At 39.9% G+C, this 20,222-nt stretch overlaps 1 protein-coding gene across 1 annotated transcript; it reads left to right on the top strand.

The window, feature by feature from the left end:
- The first annotated feature begins 10,842 nt into the window (after nt 1-10,842).
- Nucleotides 10,843-13,457, top strand: LOC139731976 (uncharacterized). The gene is made up of 2 exons (XM_071642850.1): nt 10,843-10,846; nt 12,247-13,457. The coding sequence occupies exons 1-2, from the start codon at nt 10,843-10,845 to the stop codon at nt 13,455-13,457; spliced, it is 1,215 nt and encodes a 404-aa protein (XP_071498951.1).
- Nucleotides 13,458-20,222: the final 6,765 nt, after the last annotated feature.

Genomic DNA, 20,222 nt, shown 5'->3' with positions numbered 1-20,222 from the left:
CCCGGAAAACTACCCCCTGGGTAACTACCCCCAGGAGAACTCCCCCCTGGGTAACTACCCCCAGGAGAACTACCCCTCGGATAACTACCCCCCGGATAATTACCCCCCGGATAATTACCCCTCGGATAATTACCCCCCGGATAATTACCCCCCGGATAATCACCCCCCGGATAACTACCCCCCCCCCCCCGATAATTACCACCAGGATAATTATCCCCAGGTTAATTACCCCCTCCTCCGAAAACTAGACCCCAGATAACTTCCACCCGATAACTACCCCCTCCGATAACTTCCCATGGATGATTACCCCGGATAAGTAGGCCTACAACTCCCCCTCCCCTATAACTATCAAGAGGAAAATTACCCCCAGGACAGTGCACCACGCCAATTACCCCCTGGGTAACTACCTCCCGGGTCATTGCCCCCACCCCCCCCCCCCCCCATCTTACTTTTAATTAAAAGAATATCATTACTACAGGAAACGAAGTTCTTTGTATTATTTGCCAGGAATCACGGAGATGCCATAGTGATACATCATCTTATGAAAACAACATCTTAAGGATTTACGATTTGTATCGTTTGCATTTAGGACGATTTATGTACAAGCTTAATTTCTCCCTCTGTATTTTGCCTCTATGTTCATAAAAAACGAAGCTGTCCCTTCATATCATACCCGGTAATCCAGTAAATGTCAATGCCTTTAACCAAAACTATTTTCGCTAAATCTGTATTTTCTTTTACTGTTCCGAAATTTTGGATTTCTCTTGGTAGTATAGTATAAAAAAAAGTTTTAAATTTGAATGCCTTTACCATTGACCTAAAGACATTTTGAAGAAATGTTTTCAATTCAATTCAATTCATTTATTTTCATTCTTCTTCTTTTTTTCTTTTTCAACAAAAACATTACACAAGATAGATCAGGTTTTACATCATAAACAAAGAACATTTGTCTTAATTAATAAATGGTATCAATAAACATAGGAGCGCATACTGGCAAAAAAAATAATACAAAGTCATGCTTCAGTTGAAAAAAAAGGAAGAAAGAATAGAGAGGTCCACAAAAAGCAAAGCTTGTAGATTGTGAACCACTCATAACACAATGTTACACTTCAGAGTGAGTTAAATTTTTTACAATATTTTTTTAACCACAATCGTCTATCGTTTACCACAACTCCATGTAACACTTCTTTATTTTGAGGCGCTTATATCTCATGCCTCACGTGCCCTGGTTTTGACCCATCATCTTCCTCTTCCCTCTCGCTTTTCTCTGTCCACCGCGAAAATAGTCTATTCCTGTCATTCATAACTCACCTTTCCTCTTTCTCTCATTACAAGGGATTTATTTCGTGTGTGTTCGTGTGCAGTGCACGCCCGTTAAAACGAAATGCTCAGGACCGGCAGTTTTTGTTTTTTTTTCGTTTTAACGAAATTTCGTTATAACCGAACAAATGTAATATGCAATGTATAACGAAAAAAGGAAACCACGCATAAAAAATTCTATTTGTTGAATCCTCATAATACGCTGGAAAGCTATGTGAAATGGGAGATTACCTTTTTATTTTCGTTTAAATATTATACATTTTAAAAAGAGCATAAAGTTGTTTGTGTTGTCACACATGTGTAGAAATGACGGTGTACGATTTGGTTACAGTTCGCTATTCCAAAGTTTTTTTTCTTACTAAAGTACGTTACTCCGAAGGCTCCTTATTCCGAAGTTTCGCCATCCCCGGGATTCCGATGGTTTGTTTATATGAAGGTTCGCATTTCCGCAGAATTATTATTCCGAGAGTTCATAATTATAGATCAAAATAATATATTGTTCATTTTCCGAAGGTTCGTTGATCTGAAAATGAAATGAGGTTCGTCATTCTGAAGGTTTATAAATCAAAAAAGAGAAAGGTTCACTATTCAGAAAGTCCGTTGTTCCGAAGGCTTTTTCATCCGAAAATGAAATAAGGTTCGTTATTCCGAAGAAATTTTGTTAATGAAAAAAAATGAGAAAGGTTTGTTATTTCGAAGATTTATTTATCTTAAGACGATTATAGGAATTGCAATTCTTAAGCTTTGTTAGTGTACTCTCCTTTTTCCACCATGGATTAACGATACTTTTTGTAATGTTCCGATTAACGAACGTTTTGAATTCCTGTCATTTTCGGACTAACGAACCGTATAAGAATAAAAATAAGGACCATATTTTATTATCGGATTAACGAACCTTTGGAATAACGCCAAAATGTGCTTAATAACAAACCCTCTTTCATTTCCGAACTAACGGACATTTAGTTGTATCAGAATCTGTGTGTTTTGTATTAAAGGACTTCGGAACAATGAAACAAACCTTATCTGAATTCAGATTATTGTATTACAATAACGCAAGTTCCCCTCGGAAACTGTGCGTGATACACGGGAGTGAACATTCAATGATGCGTTCGCTCATGCAGAGACGCTTTAAAAATGCTTGTTCCGCTATGCATTTTCGAATGCAGTCCGCATTTCGTTATAACGGAGCACATTTCTTTTGTTTTTCTTTGTCAGTGGCGCTCAGAAAAGACTTCGTGATAACGAAAATTTTGTTATAACCGTCTTCGTTATAAGCGAAGTTTGTACCATAAACTTTAATGGCGATAATTTTGGGACCAGAAGTTTTGCTTCGTTATAACGAAATTTCGTTATAACCGTGTTCGTTGTAACCGGAGTGCACTGTATCATTATTTGTGTACTTCGTCTCTGTCTTAATGTGCTTTCTTTGTATTGTTTCATCAATTTTGTAACTATTTTAGTGTTATACCGTTAACGCTCATTTCAGAATTACCCTACTGCATTATTGGGCATTAACAACTAGTATATCAAGGATGTGGGAAGAGATTGTCACCTCCTTGGTATGATCACCGCAGAGCATTACCTCCCTTGACAAGTACTCCTTATTAAAATTAGGCTCCAAACAATCACCCCTCTTACAATAACTCTCCCCCAGAAAAGTACGTCTCTCATTGTTATTTTCGAACAACGTTTGCTATTTGAATTGAAAAAAAAAATTCATATCATCTGGTTTTGGTCGAGACCTAACTTCAGGTTTTAAACATCTTTTGGGTGAGATAATTAGAAACTCCTTACGAAACATTAAAGAGCATGTTATTCCAAGAAGGATTCAAGTTTTTGTGAAAAAAAAAAATACACTTGAAATGGCCGGGATAAAACAGACCAGCCCTATAATGTGAACAGGATTCTGTCAACTACAACTCTCTATAGATCTATTCAAAAAGAGGATGCAGGACAAAAGACTTCGTTAACAACTAGGGGTGTTTTGTAAAAAAAAAAAAAGAAATACCGTTAAACTCGTAATATTTTACTCTTTCTAATGAGACTAACTTATATTTGAACTGGATTTCCTCTTTTGGTGTCGAGAACATTTAATTTGAAAACTAGCACAATTCTACTTGTATGTAAAACAAGCTGTAATTTTACTCTTATGACAGATTAGGGCACCGTTTGATAAAAGTTGCCAGTTATGACATCTTGTTAGTCTCTAATAATTTCAATAAAACCATGGGTTCTGCTTGATTGATAAGCTCGAGTCACTGACTTGTTACCATGGACCTGCTTTGATCGACCTCCAACGATTGGTAGTTGTGTGGAACTGACAGCTTGTCAGGACTGATAACTTTCATTAAACCGTGCCCGGATCCTATCAGAAATTATGGCTTTATATCGAAGGGTCCCTCGCTAATGTTAACGGAATATGAATTGCAGTGAAATCAACTCTCCTTTTCTTATGTTTATCGTCTAATGTGTTATAACGGTAGAAAGTGACAAGCCAAAAGAGTAAATGTGACCGTGCACCTCAAAACGAACATAAAGTCGCACACACTGATTTTGCGTGAGGACTGAAAATAAGTGAAATGGGTCAACCTAGCCGAACTTGACTTTTTCATATTTTCTAAAGGAGCGGGTCTTCTTTTACATTATGCTAAAATTTGGTATCATAAAACGGGCAGGAAAGTGTGTTTTCTTAGCAGTATATCTCTAACATTTTTGGCAGAATAGTGTGATTAGGCGTGTCTTTAGAATCCCTTTTTCATTTCTGAAAAACCTTGTCCACACTCTTCACTTTCAACTCTAATAACTTTTGAAAGGATAGTGCTATACTGCTTTGAAAATTGGCATTAATTATGGACAGAATGTGTTAATGAGGCATGCTTAATTTCAGTTTAATCTGATAATCCCTTCATTGTTGTAAATCTGGTGGTTTACTTCCTGTTTTTTGTCCCATTCATCGCACAGCCAGCACGGTTTGGTAAAGATTAAGCGCTTGAATAGACACTGTACTTTAGAGCCTCTTTTCTCAGTTCCCACTTTTCCTGAGTTTGTGCTTTCTTTCCAATATTTAGATAGGTTAGGAGAGTCCATTTGATTTGAGTTATACATCATTTTAAAGCTTAAAGTCTGCTCTTTCAGAATATGGTCTTAACTATAAAAATTCATATCTGGCGACTTATTGTTTGTTTTGAGGTGCAGGGTCACAAATGATGACAGTGTAAGAGAAAGGTGCATCTTCTGAAATGGTGTTATGAACTTATGGAAAAATTACAACGGGTGGTAACTTTCGGGGGGCGGGGAGGGAGGGTTGTCCAGTAGGTAAGTATCAGGAGGGGGCGGGGGGGGGGTAATAATCCGGGTGGTAGTTATCCTGGGGGTAGTTATCCGGGGAGTAATTACCGGGTGGTAGTTATCCTGGGGGTAGTTATCCAAGGGGTAGTTATCCGGGGGGTAGTTACCCAGGGGGTAGTTCTCCGGGGGGTAGTTATCCAGGGGGTAGTTATCCGGGGGGTAGTTATCCAGGGGGTAGTTATCCGGGTGGTAGTTATCTGGGGGGTAGTTATCCGGGGGGTAGTCATCCAGGGGGTAGTTACCCAGGGGGTAGATATCCAGGGGGTAGATGTCCTAGGGGTAATTGCCCTTGGGGGTAGTTGCCCTAGGAGGGTAGATGACCGGGTGGTAGTTGTCCTAGGGGGTTATGGCCCTGGAGGGTGATTACCCTAGGAGGGTTATTGTCCGGGGGGTAGTTGCCCTAAGGGGGAATAGACCTGGGGGGTAATTATCCGGGTGGTAGTTATCCGGAGGGTAGTTGCCCAGGGGGTAAGTGCCCGGATACGGGGGGGGGGGGGGTTAGTATGCGAGGGAGCGAGCAAGGGTGTGGAAATGCCGGAGGGGGTTGTAACCCCTATAAATGGATTATGGAATGACGGTGTGAAACGACAAATTACTGGCAGCGATATCAGGAGAATGGCATAACGACTACATGCGAGCGAGCGGAGCTAGCGAGCTTGAAAATTTTGACATTTTACAGTCCGAAAACTGCCGTTTGCAGCCATATTTTTTTGCTTTGTAAATTAAGGGGGGACGCACCGGGCGCAACTGCTGGCAATTACTGGCAGCAACATCAGGTGAATGGCATGATAATTAAAGGCGTGCGAGCGAAGAGAGCGAGCTTGGAAATTTTGACATTTTACAGTCCAAAAACTGCCATTTGGAGCCATATTTTTTCGCTTTGGAAATAAAGGACGGATGGGGGGCGCAACGGGCGCAACTGCCGGTAATTACTGGCAGCAACATCAGGAGAATTGCATAAAAATTAAATGTGAGCGAGCGAGCGAGCGAGCTTGAAAATTTTGACATTTTACAGTCCCAAAACTGCCGTTTGTAGCCATATCTTTTTGCTTTGGAAATTAAAGGGGGCGCACCGAGCGCAACTGCTGGCAATTACTGGCAGCAACATCAGGTGAATGGCATAACAATTAAATGCGAGCGAGCGAGCGAGCGAGCTTGAAAATTTTGACATTTTACAGTCCAAAAACTGCCATTTGGAGCCATATTTTTTCGCTTTGGAAATAAAGGAGGGGTGGGGGTGCAACGGGCGCAACTGCCGGTAATTACTGGCAGCAACATCAGGAGAATTGCACAACAATTAAATGGGAGCGAGCGAGCAAGCGAGCTTGAAAAATTTGACATTTTACAGTCACAAAACTGCCGTTTGTAGCCATATTTTTTTTTGTTTTGTTTGGAAATTAAGGGGGGGGGGCACCGGGCGCAACTGCCGGCAATTACTGGCAGCAACATCAGGTGAATGGCATAACAATCAAATGCGAGCGAGCGAGCGAGCAAGCTTGAAAATTTTGACATTTTACAGTCCCAAAACTGCCATTTGGGGCCATATCTTTTCGCTTTGGAAATAAAGGAGGGGGGGGGGGGGGGGCGCACCGGACGCAACTGCCAGCAATTACTGGCAGCAACATCAGGAGAATTGCGTAACAATTAAATGCGAGCGAGCGAGCGAGCGAGCTTGAAAATATTGACATTTTACAGTAAAAAAACAAACTGCCGTTTGTAGCTATGTTTCTTCGCTTTAGAATTTAAGATGGCGCATCGGGCGCAACTGCGGGCAAATACTGGCAGCAATATCAGGAGAGCATAATGATTACATTCGAGCGAGCGGAACGAGCGAGCTTGTAAATTTTACATTTTACAGTCCAAAAATTGCTGTTCTTAGCCATATTTTTTCGCTTTGGAAATTAAGGGGGGAGGGGCACCGGGCGGAACTGCTGGCGATTACTGGCAGCAACATCAGGTGAATTGCATAACGATTAAATGCGAGCGAGCGAAGAGAGCGAGCTTGAAAATTTTACATTTTACAGTCCAAAAACTGCCGTTCTTAGCCATATTTTTTCGCTTTGGAAATTAAGGGGGGAGGGGCACCAGGCGGAACTGCTGGCAATTACTGGCAGCAACATCAGGTGAATTGCATAACGATTAAATGCGAGCGAGCGAAGAGAGCGAGCTTGAAAATTTTACATTAAATTTACAGTCCCAAAACTGCCGTTCTTAGCCATATTTTTTCGCTTTGGAAATTAAGGGGGGAGGCGCACCGGGCGCAACTGCAGGCAATTACTGGCAGCAACATCAGAAGAATGGCATAAAGATTAAATGCAAGGGAACGGAGCGAGCGAGCTTGAAAATTTTGACATTTTACAGTCCCCAAACTGCCGTTTGTAGCTATATTTTTTCGCTTTGGAAATCAAGGGGGGGGGGGCGCACCAGGCGCATCTGCCGGCAATTACTGGCAGCAACTTCAGGAAAATGACATTACGACTAAATGCGAGCGAGAGGAGCGAGCGAGCTTTAAAATTTTGACATTTTACTGTCCAAAAACTGCCGTTTGAAGCTATATTTTTTTTTTTCGCTTTGGAAATTTTGGAAATTCATTCAAAAGCAGTTTACTAACACTTGAACTACTATTTCGGTAAGTCTTCTTTTTTTTTTACCAGCGGATTGGGAGGGGGCGCACCCCCTCCGTAGTTACCCCACTGCTTTTGGGTGAAATGATTGGACAGATTTCTTGAATTCTAACAAAAAAGCAAGACAATCTTTTCATCGCGGGAATTATGATTATGTGGGGTGGGGTAAATGGTGCGCTTGCCCTCCAATATTTTAATGGGGGCAACATTTTTGTTTTCTTTCAAAAGCAAGAAAATCTTCTCATTTCGGGAATTATCAATTATGGGGGGGGGCAAAATTAAAATATGCTTGCCCCTCCAATATTTTTATGGTGGTAACTTTTTGTTTTTCTGTCAAAAAAAAAAAGATAAGACAATCTTCTCGTCTCTGGAATTATGGAGGGGGGGGGGTGGGCAAAATGATATGCTTGCCCCTCCATTTTTTTTTCATTTCTTTTTTTAATGAGGCTAAGGCTCGCTCTTGGGCTGGCAATATGGATTGGTCAGAAGTAACGTACATAGTCCCTACATACTTGTAAGTAGCACACGTACATGCAAACGTGTATAAGTGCTCCGTATCGTACGGATGTACAGTACGGTCGATAAATAGTAAACACTGTAGAATACTAATAGATATGTAAAAAATCAGTGCTGCCAGAACCAGGGGTGCGAACTGTTTTTGCCGACGATTTTGTGTGTGTGTGTGTGTGTGTGTGTGTGTGTGTGTGTGTGTGTGTGTCCCTGGTGCAAAATATTTAAAAAAAAATATAAAAGAATAATTATTTAGCGTCCGGCGTTGAGGTCGCTCGCAGACTGATTTTTTTTTTTTTTTTTTAAGGATCTGAAGGGGGGTGCGTTCGCACCCAACGCACCCCCCCTGGTGACGCCCATGTCACTTCCTCCCCACGTTTTCAGAAAAAAAACGTGAATGCCGTGGCGTCCGCCAAAAACGTACGGACTAAAAGCACGCACGGCGAGTTGTGACCAGGGCTTATGTCACGAGGAACTTTCGCTGCGTTCGGGCTACGGATTCACCCTAAGTACGGGCAACGTAAGTGCCCTCTACAGTAAACGTGTGTACAACGCACTGACTCCGTGCGTCTTCCTGCCGTCACTTGCTCGACGGACGACGCACGTAGCTCTTGCTTGTTGTGCTCGTGATAAGTGATAAGCACGTGATAGTCCGTGCTTATTCGGCACTTCCGTGAGTTCAACTCTTCAATAGAGCACGCAGATCGTACCAGCAAGCACCTACTCCGCACTTACAACGCACGTTGTGCGCACTGATTTCTGCAATGTACACATGCCGAGCCGACGTACGAGTGTCATTAATTTTCGTCTCCAAGATGTTGGCAATAATTAGGTATTCGTACTGGGATAAAAAAACCCTGCATACACAGAAAAATGATTGTTATATTACATGAAAGATTTCAAAACTCTATCGAATTGTGTCACAAACCAAAATGTCATGCTACAGGACCTTTCTGCATGGCAGGCGATGAGTAATGATCATGGTTCTTTAAAAAAGATATATGATATGAGAATGATACATATCCCAATGACAGTGAAAAGCTGCTTGAAGAAGCAAAGCATTTAGAAATCTTGAGCTCTGAGTAGTCAGTGCATGAAGTGACCAGGTTATGGGAGTTCTGAAAAAGTGTTACATTTAAGAGTTGCACAAGCTTGGTTAAAATGCATTGGTCATAATTGTTTTTGTAGAACAGTGATAAAGTCAGTACAATTGTCAGTTAAGCTGAAATTGAGAATGTGTATATTTTGAAATTAAGCAAGGAAGAAGTTACTATGATGACAGCATTACCTTATATAAATTGCAAACGTGACACCTTCAGACTCAGAGAAAAATGTAGAACCATAGGCCTACATTCATCGTTTCAGCAATATGCTGTTAATCTAACTCAAAATATGCCTGGATGGCTGAAATGAACCACTGGTCACCTCTGAAAGTGGGTGTAAAGATGGCAGACTTCATAACAGCATATCATATGCATCTGAAATAACAAACGTCTATTCTCAGCTCATCTCCATACAGTGCCAATGTGTTAGGCTATTTAAACCAAAATAATGTTTTACAATGTCATTGTATACACTATGTGTTTATACCTGATGTGTTAACCCTTTCTCTGTCAGTGAGTCAAATATATACCTCATATAAATCTATGGACATGAAATAAATATGGCACACAGAAGGTTAAACTGCCATGTACACGTATGGAGAGGACGTATGATTATCCATCTGAAGAACCTCGGAAGGTGGTCCTATAATTAGGCCTACCCCTAACATCTGACGGGGGAAAAAATCATCGCACTTGCACGCACTTACAACATGCAAGAGAGTAGGAATGACGTACGTGACCAGCACGTGTGATTATAGCCTCCGCAAGATAACTTGGCAATCGCACGGAGAAAGTACGTTGAAAGCACGTACAACTCTCTTACCACGTGCACAACGTACGATGCACGTAACCTCTCACGACCAGGCGTGGCGTGCGGGCCTAGTACTTACACGCTGCGCAACCGTGTGAGTGTCGTGCGTTGACGTACTTCCTGCTCTAGCTACTCCCTCCCCACGTTTTCAGAAAAAACGTGAATGCCGTGTGTTGTGGCACGGATTGTCGCCCCCGTCACGGATTGTCGTCTGGCGACAATCCGTGACGCTTGTGCAGTTCCCACTTTTTGACCTCGAAGGCGACAATCCGTGATGGCAAAAAATTTGTTGCGACACGGATTGTCGCCCCGTCAAGGATTGTCGCCCCGGGCTCGGGGTGGTTCCTCCGGTTTTAAGCTCTGGTGGGATGGGTATGACTGGTAAGTTATGCGTATAGTGTGTGAGTGTGTGTGTGTTTGTGTGTGTGTACGTGCGTGTGTGTGTCGGTTTGCGTGCAAATAGTTAGATGACACAATTTGAAACCCATATACCTGACTGGACTTGCTTACCACTTCATTCCAGATTAAAACCCAGTAACTAAAACATTGAAATTTTGATACCAGTTGATACCAGTTGGTTTCAATTGGTTTCTACTGGCTTTTTTTTTGCTCATGAATATTCATAAGCTATTCAAATTCTCTTCGTGAAAAAGATAAACATTGTTAAATTTAATGCTTTTTATGATTTCGATATAAACTCCGAAATGTCTGAAATGTATCATAAATTTATTGAATATTATTGCCGTCTTATTCACGATTTCAACTTGTACCTTTGATGAGGTATTTTCACATTTGTATAGTAAAAGTGTAATCTACATGGTTACCATGTCTTAAAGCATTACAACTAAATGACCCTATATGTGAATGAAATATCCCTGGTACTAACTAGGTCTAGGATGTAGGCTAAGCCTAGGTGTACTTGTAGGTATAGGCTTTACGACTAGCTGTAGGATTATGAAAGGTTAGATATGAACAATGTCTTGACATACACATGTTCTGGTAAACACCCATACATCAAATAATTCAATACAAAATTAACTTTGTCAGCAATATCTAATTGGGTAGAATTGGTTGGGCAAATGATTACCCAACTCAAAATATAGCCAACGGTTGGGAAATTGCAAAGATGGGTAAAGTCTGATTGGTCAACAGCTGATGGGCAATTTAATTTGCCCAACCACATAGCAAACTCATTACCCGACATCAGTTGGGCAGATTTTAACCAATAGTTGTGTGGACAGTATGTTGCCCAGTGTTGGTTAACAAGTCTATAAAAAGAAATGGTTATAATCATGAAAGAATGTTAAGTCCCCACATAAAAGAAAAATCGTTGACATGTCGTTTCTTTTTGCTCGACTCGCGATAAAGATTATTTTACTTGTCCACTTTTATGTGTTGCTCTTTGTTTTGTTTGTTTGTTTGTTTGTTTGTTTGTTTGTTTTTTGAGTAACGATATCATTCTCTGACGGGAAAGCGGTGTCACAGTCTTTGATGGAACGATTTGATGGCTTTACCGCGTGCTCAAATGGGCAGACTGGTGATGTTTGCAACTATAGGGAAAAAAATAAAGACAAATTATACATGTATTTCAAGTGACTGACCAAGTATAAGAGACTTCATGTCTTTCTGAATGTTGCTGCCGACTGATCTTTGGCAGCAATTGGTTGTTGACCCGTAACAGTGTCGGGGAATTTCGGAACGCGCCGAGGAATCTTCCGAACTGCCGGGTTGTAGGCTCCGGCTAGGTTGTGTAGTTCGGAAGATTCCTCGGCGCTTTCAGAAATTCCGCGACCCTGTTACGAGTAAACAACCAATTGTCGCCAAAGATCAGTCGGCCTGATGAAGCGTCCCGGAGAGGATGTGAAACATCGCTACTCCAAATTACAAGTAAGTCCAGTTGACTAGATTTACTGATATAGTTCAACAAGGGCTTTGCAATTGATTACTAAAGATAAGACATTGGACTCAGTAGAAATAAGGTATGAATAATTTTGAACATGGCACTTCTTGGAAATCCATGAGTAAAAGATCCTCCAAAGGAAGATTTCTGGAATTGTGTTTTGTCGTTGTTCTGTCATGTGTTGGTCACATATAAGTCATGATAAAACAAAATGCATTCTTTTCATTGTAAAAATAAAAAATTGAGGACAACTATGTATTCAAATTCATGAATTTCATGAATTTGAATAATTACGCAGTACCCGCTGCATGCTATAAGGATTAGAACCAACACTTGTTGTCGGGCGAAAGCTCGGTGGTCTAGTGGAGATGACGCCTGTCCGGAGATCAGGAGGTCGTAGGTTCGAATCCTGCTCGAGTACGTACGCCCATAATTTTTTTTTATATTTTTTTTTAATCTTGGCTACTACTAAAACACCGATCAATTCAGAGCTTATTTACGTCGGTGTAGGGCAATTTGTCAATCAGTTGCAATGACAACTATATGTATAGATATATTATATTTAATTGTATAGCCAAGAACAGAAAAATTCCTTCTATACATGCATTGCATTGCATGGATATTGTATAGATTGGAAGTTAAGTGTCAATACTACAAAAACTAAAGTCCTGATTTTCTCAAGAGGCAAAGTACGTAACTTTCCATTGTTCAGTTTTGGTGAAGACAAACTTGATGTAGTGGATGATTTTGTTTATTTAGGTATTCAATTTAATTACAATGGAAGTTTTAAGAAGGCTATTGCTAAACAGGTGACACAGGCAAGGAAAGCACTTTTTTCTATGTCACTAAAGGTTCAGAAACTCAAGCTTCCTGTGGATATTCAATGCGAACTGTTTGATCAGTTAGTGTTACCAATACTATTGTACGGGTGTGAAGTTTGGGGTTTTATGGATTTGAGTCAAATCGAAATTTTTCATAGGAAATTCTTGAAATCGTTGTTATGTGTAAATAAATTCACACCAGATTGTATGGTATATGCAGAAACCGGGAGAACACGACTGGCTAATACTGTTAAATATCGTATGGTTAGCTTTTGGCTGAGGATCATAAAGGGTTCTTCTGCTAAATATTCATTCAGGTTTTATACACTCCAAAGATTAATAAGTCAACAGGACACGACTTTTGTATCTAAGTGGATATCTCATATTGAGGAAATTTTAAACAATGCTGGTCTTGGTGTTGTATGGTTAAGAAAAGGGGAAGGATTTAGTAATAACTGGATATTGAGCACCGTGAAGTTGAGATTAAGTGATATGTCTAAACAGGATTTGATGGCAAATGTTTGGTCAAACAGAGTATGTTTAAATTATAGGATTTTTAAGACGAATAGTCTCTTTGAAAGGTATTTAGTCCAGTTGAGTAAGAGGGATAGAATTTCATTGAGCCGTTTTAGATGTAGGTCAAATCAGTTGCCAGCTAATAATAGAAGATTTGTACAGTCATTTGATGAAAGGGATGTTCACTGCCCTTGTTGTGATAGGCATGAAACGGGTGATGAATTTCACTATGTTTTCGTATGCCCCTTCTTTGAAAAGGAAAGGCAGTTATATTTAAGCAATCATTATTTGGTTAAACGTCCTTGCTCATTACACATGTCCAGATTATTTTCATGCTCGCATTTAGGACAACTTAAAAGATTAGTGTTATTTGTGAGGCTGATCATGTCATATTTTGCAAATTTGCAGAAGCCTGAACAAGTTGAGTATACTGTAGTCAAGAAAGAAAATATTGTAACTCGTAGTGGTAGAAAAATTAAGCATCCAGTGATACTCGATCTCTAGTACATATTTTGTAGTTGTATGTCACGATTGTTTGGTCGTATGGTTCATACGATTAGTTAACCTTGCTTGCCAATTTGTATATATCACTGTATATATGTTTAGTAGGTATAGACTATTTTATATACATCATTGTACTTTATCACAAACATGTATTTTTTGATATTGTTATAACCATATCTTGTATTTATGTGTTGTACTCTCATACCCCGGAATGGGGTCGGAAGAGTCGAATAAAATCTAAATCTAAATAAAATCTAATACAAAAATTTCTCGGCACCTTAATACCCTTCAGTGTAATACGCTTAAAAAAAATGTGTGTATTGAGGAAAAAAAATGATGTTAGTGTACATCTTGAATACATTCCGGGGGTGGGGGGAACTATTCAGCTCAACTGCTATCTATTGTTTGACCACAAAGTATCATGCTTGTTTGTGTGTGTGTGTTTGCGTGTGTGTGTGTGTGTGTGTGTGTGTGTGTGTGTGTGTATGTTGATCGTGATTTACCTGTAATTTATCAAATTCCTCCTCTGTAATCGTATCCACATGACTACATTGAAACCCCTATTTTATTTTCGTGTTCTCTTCTGGATGCACTTGATCGTGAAATTAACGGGTCGGAAGACCGACACGTGCACTTGTCTACATCCTTTGCCTTGAAATTATGCTTTTGTATTCTTTATTCATTTTTATTTTTCTTTTGGGGGCAGGATGGAAGTGGGAGATACATAATCCATCTGCAAGGCTCAGACGGTTTCTCAGGCTTTAATAATGAACATGAGTGAAATGTCATTTGCAGTGTGGGTACGTGCGTCAGAATGCACTAATTCATACAACATGGCAAATCGTCTGGATTATGCTGCATTCTTTGATGTAAAATATATTGAATGTAATCAATTCTTTTTGATGCTCTGTGAAAGACTTATTTCCTCTTCTATTTTCTTCCACTTATCTAATAATCTGACACATATTGGTCAGGGTTTCTTTTTTTTTCTGCCTTAAAGTAAGTATGAGCTGGGATTTCCGTGAAGCTTTTAAATCCATTGAAATCTTTTCCTCGGAAAGATCCTAAGCAAAAGCAATACCTTTGCATGTTTGATTTGCTCTGCTTCACGAAACGAGGATGAATTCTCGTCACGCAGCTCATGGACAAAATGAAGAAAAGGATAATACGGACCCTGAATGCCCTCGAATAATGCAAGACGCATCTTTATTGGCCCTCTGAAGGATGAGAATTTACCTTTACCAATCCTACGTAACTACAATCTGATTAATTAGCATTCCACTTAATGAATCACTCTATGATGCGGTTCTTTAATCTACCATCAAAACATGATCATAACATTTGGACTACTTATATAATACTGTTCATTTTGAGATGTACAGGCAACATTTTCTCAGCCTATTATCTGTATAAATACATCATTTCTGGGCTGTCTACTGTGGATTTCCCAGTGTCTTGCTCTGGGAAAAGGAGGCCTGATGAAAACAACCGCTCGTTTGCTAATGTCTTTTTTTTAGACAGTCTGAAGAAAGAACGTTTCAATGAAGACTTGGAACCAACTCACGTTTTGATTAGGGTTTGTGCATTTATTGAATATTTGTCCTGATTCGTTACATCCTGTGAACTGTTTTTTTTTTTTAATTTGAAATCTTATCGAGGACTTTACCCAGCTTTGATAATTCATGATGAGCTTCAATAGGCGTTACGATATAAGTCCGAGTATCCTATCTATATGTCACATGATGCGTAACTTATCTCTGATCCACACAAACGACATCTGCGACCTTTTTCTTTAGGGGAGGGGGGGGGGGGCTGGAGTGCGGAAGGATGTAAGTCGTCGCCGTTCTCTCAGTCGCGCACGGGTACCTCAAACTTGGGGATTCGACGTCACAATTGCGAGTGGTTTGTGAATTCTTTCGATTGGACGTCAATTGAGATTGATAGGAAGAAAAACACATGCAACGTTCATATGGAAGACCTGTAGATCGTATTAGGCAACATAGCAAATATTTTTAAAGCAAAAATACGCGAAAACTCTGCATTTGCGAAATTTTTTTTGATTAACTGTTATTTAGCCTGCTCTCATTTCTCTTCGTCTACTGATTACAAGATTTTCCTCCATGTTTTCCTTTACTTTTCAAGGAGTGGAAATGCTGATACATTGCCAGAGAAGAATGGAGAGCGGGCTCTATGCTCCAAGGATTCTTCTGACTCTGTTGGTGCTATCTGGTCTTTTGCCATCGGTACCTGCGCACCGGAGCATCTGTGACATATGTACATGTTTTTTTCCGGGATACGAAGTGTGTCATGCGTGAATGTATTCAGCATTCCTGGGTGTTTCTTCATGTCTTGCAGGTAACACTTATGGAGCATTTATTGATATTGAGAATATACCCGAAATGCTTTCTCTAGACCTATTCGAAGAGTTAGCAACGACAAATTTCCTCGTGCTCAACCGAAATTCTCTGAGAAATGTTTCCGACAAGTATATTCACTAATATGAGAGAGCTCCAAAGTTTTATCCCTTGCCAAAAAAACCTGTTAATAGGAATTCCTGTGTTCAGCAACAATACCTCGCTAAGATCCCTCTCATTTTTCAAGAAACGCTATTTCGGATCTTGGGAAACACCTACGAGAAGATGCCCCCAAACTTGAGCAACTTTCCCTTTCATTTAACCGGATCAAGCGCTTTTTCGGCAGATCAGTTTTCCAAATAGTATTCGTTCTGTAGATTTGAAAGCAAATATAGTTGATAAGGTTGACAAATCCTCTTTCTCTGGTCTGCTTCATCTACAAACGATTGAAACTTGGTCAAAAACAGGCTTAAAGAGATAGTTTCTGGAACGTTTTCACTCCCGTACCTTCGTCAGGTGCATTTACAAGATAATCGCGTCTCCTGGGTTTGCCTCTGATGCCTTCTCCAGCAACATTACATATTTATCTCTCACAGGAAAATAGATTAACTGAACTCTACTCTGTCGATGGCTTTCCTAACTTGCAATCATTGTATCTACCAAGCATTCGCTTCATCTCACCTGGCCCTTGGAAGGCTCAATTTTCTTTCTGTTGATGGGACAAGCAGAGATTTCAAAACAGTGTCAACTCTGAAAAACGTCAACAGTCTTGAAGTACTTATTGTCTATGGTGGTGCGGAAAAATTCGATTTTCGTTTACCAACCATTCCTTTCTCAGAGTCTTTTTCCTTGAACTTGTCGCCGGTACAAAGACTGCACAATGTCCACGAGACTACCGTCGTTGTCAGATCTTACGATATCTGGCTGCAAACTTATCATCGTACCCCTTGTCGCCGGACTAAAAACTGCTCAGAATAATCCATCTGCCAGGCAACGAAATTACATCAATTCAAGCCTCGAGTTTGATAATCTTCCCAGTCTGGAGTATATAGACCTACAGAAAAAAACAGAATATCATCTATAAGTGGACAATTTCAGACTCCAAGTTTGCATGTTATTAACTTACATCACAACAAAAATCTCGTACACCGACGTAGATATAACTTTTCCCCTTAGCCTGGATGTTCTTCATCTCTCCCAAAAATCATATATGGCGTTGGTTTCCTTTTACAGATACACGGCACCTTCGGAGACTATATGTTTTTGGAAATGAATTGACATTTGTCGATATCAACACGTTTTGGTGCGGTGTTTAGTCTTGAAGTACTGCTTTTGGAATTTAACCGTATTGAAGCAGTATACGGACTCCCCATCCTCACCTCGGCTAGCACATATTGATCTCAGCAAACAACCCCACTTTTTTTTTCATCGATTCTTCGGTGTTTTTTGACTACCCCCAAAAATAAGTAAAAGTATATCTTAAGAAACACCCGCATTTTCAGTATTTGAATTTTTACCTGTCCTCGATTGACTGTACTGGATCTTTTTTGGTAGCATGTTTACTAGCGATCCCGCTAAATCTTGGCATATTCTTTCCAAAAACTTCTTGATCTTTTGCCTATGCGATAACCCCATTGTAAGTATTGATCTAGCTGCCGTAGAAACACTGCCACTAAAATCCGTGTGTGTGGGAAGCAGAAAGAGGAGGGCAATCTCGCCTGAAAATTTTCATCTCCTCAAACAGGCAAAGTCCGTAGATTTGTTACTGGCGTCATCTGTTGAGATCACCTGCAGCGATTTAGCTGCCCTAGCGGCAAAGTTGTACCTCAGCATTACTGGAGGAACCGTAGGAGAATTCATAGAGACGCACTGTGTAGTACCTTTATTCAAGCATCTTTCCTTGAGGGAAGTAACCGTCGCCGACAGCCTTTTTATCCAACTATTTGCCAGCGGAGGTGTGAAATCCCTCACCCTTAAAAAACTTGGGTTGAAGTCAAAACTTTCCTTTCCACACGTGAGCAAATATCTACACGCACCGAACCTTACAGGCCTGGAGTACACATTGAGCAAATTATTGAATATCCCACCGATTTTTGCACCGATTGCTATTTCTCTTAACCTTAGCAGAAATATGGTAAAGTTCCTCGACTGTGACCGAATCTTATATTTTTACCGTCAGCTTCGTTACCTTGACTTATCTTACAATCGCATTACTTTTTTGGCCAATTGTTCAGGTATAGACACTATACATTCACTTGAATCATTAATTTTAAAGGGTAATAAAATCGGTTTATTAGGAGTTAAGAATGGAAATACACACCTCAGCATATTTCCGCACCTTACCAATTTGGACGTAACAAGTAATAATTTACATTATCTGAGTGAGGGTATTGTCCCTACAAGTGTGTGGAACATGCCGTTGTTTTATCTTACGCTGAATGCAAACGATAACCCACTCCTCTGTGATTGTAACCAACGATGGCTTCTCAGCCTTGATGATCATGTGACTTTTCAAAACGGAGTCTGCGCAGCTCCAGGGATAAACGAAGGGCGCCTTTTGACAGACCTTATTCAAGAATCTTTCCCTTGTCCACCATCTATTACGGCTTCGCAGGTTTGTGCCTATATCAATGACAGTTTAATTGTGTCTGTTACGTGCCCGGTGATATCACATCCACAACCTAATATTACGTGGTTCTCTTCAAGCCCCCTTCTTCGTGATACACTCTCCAGTCATTATGATGAGCCCAGTGAGAAAGATCACATAGAAATCGATCTATACACTTTCCTTAACCAAGAACTTGTCTTGTCATGTGGCGTAAAAAGCATCTACCAGTCCATTGTGATAGACATCGCTTTATCTGTAGAATTTTCATCTGAAACAGTAGGAAGACATGAATTTCGGAACGCGTCGTTAACCTGTAAGGCCTGGCAAAGGCTAGATGACGTTACAAAGCTCGATGGTCCTACGGGTCGCCCCTGGAGTACCCAAATGATTGATGGAGGAAGCTCTGAATTCGACAAATCGTATTTCGTGGCAGCTATGTCTTTGCTATCGTCGACATTACTTATTTGATAGTTGTCAATACATGCTGCTGTTAGTGATCACATCAACATGGGGCAGTCACTGTTCGGAGAATTAGACATGCTTAAGCGCAATCAACTGGTCTCCTTAGAATATTGTGACTTGTTCGACATTTTCCTTACTTCTTACTTGAACTGCCCATTCAAAGATATTGAATATGAATGTCGTTTTTTTAATATCTATTTTGTTCATTCAACTGCATTCTGCACCCATACTTGCAACTGCACTGCACTCACCTGATCACTTAATTTCCTCTAAGAGAGTTGTGTCGCTAGTCTTTTTGTGAGTCCCCATCCATTTCAAGCTTAATCACTCACGATGGTCGTCTCCTGCATTCGATTATCTGTTATTTACTGAAAAATATTATTATTTTACTGCATGTTTCTGAATATGTACACTGCTCAATACAATTGTTTATGCTTGTCTGTTTGTGTAATGTTATGTTACTATTTTCAATCAGTGCACTCGTTATTCTTTGTCTTTGTGCTTTTGAAATTTGCATTAAATTTGTGTTTGATGCAATGCGGAAGTAAATCAAATCAGATCAAATCAAAATAAAATAAGAATTAACATCATAATTTTAGATCGTTTACGGTCAGTTCAATTTTACATACAATGCAACTCAATGGGGAAGTGAACATGACACTTAAATTTCATGTTCATCTCGTTGCGAGGAAATAACTTCTGTTTTCCTATACATTATCATGTTAAAGTTAGAGAAACAAGCTGTCAAACACTTCCAAAACTTAATCGTACTCTAATTTTGAAGAGAAAGATGTTTGTTTTAATCGATAGTGTCGCCAGTTAAAAAAAAAATGTATGAAAAACTTCACTAGGACAAACATGTAACGCTTCTACTGACTAGAAATGTAATTGCTTCTGCAAACAGGATAAACGATTGGCTTTAGATTTAGCTGGCGCCCTGTCAACGGTGTAATGTTCAGCTGCGTAGTCTTGGCGACGCGCATTTCAAAGCAGTAGTTATTTGAAGAGTGCCAGTGCATCTAGCGTTAAAAGAACAATGGGTTGTTTTGCTTTACTAGTATAAGCCGGCAGATTGGTGCAGACATCAGGCATGACATTGTCACATGCACCTTTTATTGAATTTAGGCAGGTCGGAATACTATAATCCAGTTAGGTCTATTCGAGATTTACGGATTTTCCTTGCGATGCTGAAATTAATCTTTAGTATGGATTGTTTGATTATGTCTGTCATGTGGACATTGAATAATGTCATGATGTTTATGATTGTTTGATTTATGGATCAATAAAAGACCTGTATTACAATATATATATATATTTCTCTTAATATGAAATCACATGTCT

The sequence above is a fragment of the Diadema antillarum genome, unplaced genomic scaffold (assembly GCF_040938485.1).
Source record: "Diadema antillarum isolate AM-2024a unplaced genomic scaffold, OU_Dant_1.0 seq00000392_RagTag, whole genome shotgun sequence".
NCBI classification, from domain to species: domain Eukaryota; kingdom Metazoa; phylum Echinodermata; class Echinoidea; order Diadematoida; family Diadematidae; genus Diadema; species Diadema antillarum.
Note: the sequence above shows the minus strand (reverse complement) of the source record. Positions and strands in the feature narration are given on the sequence as shown.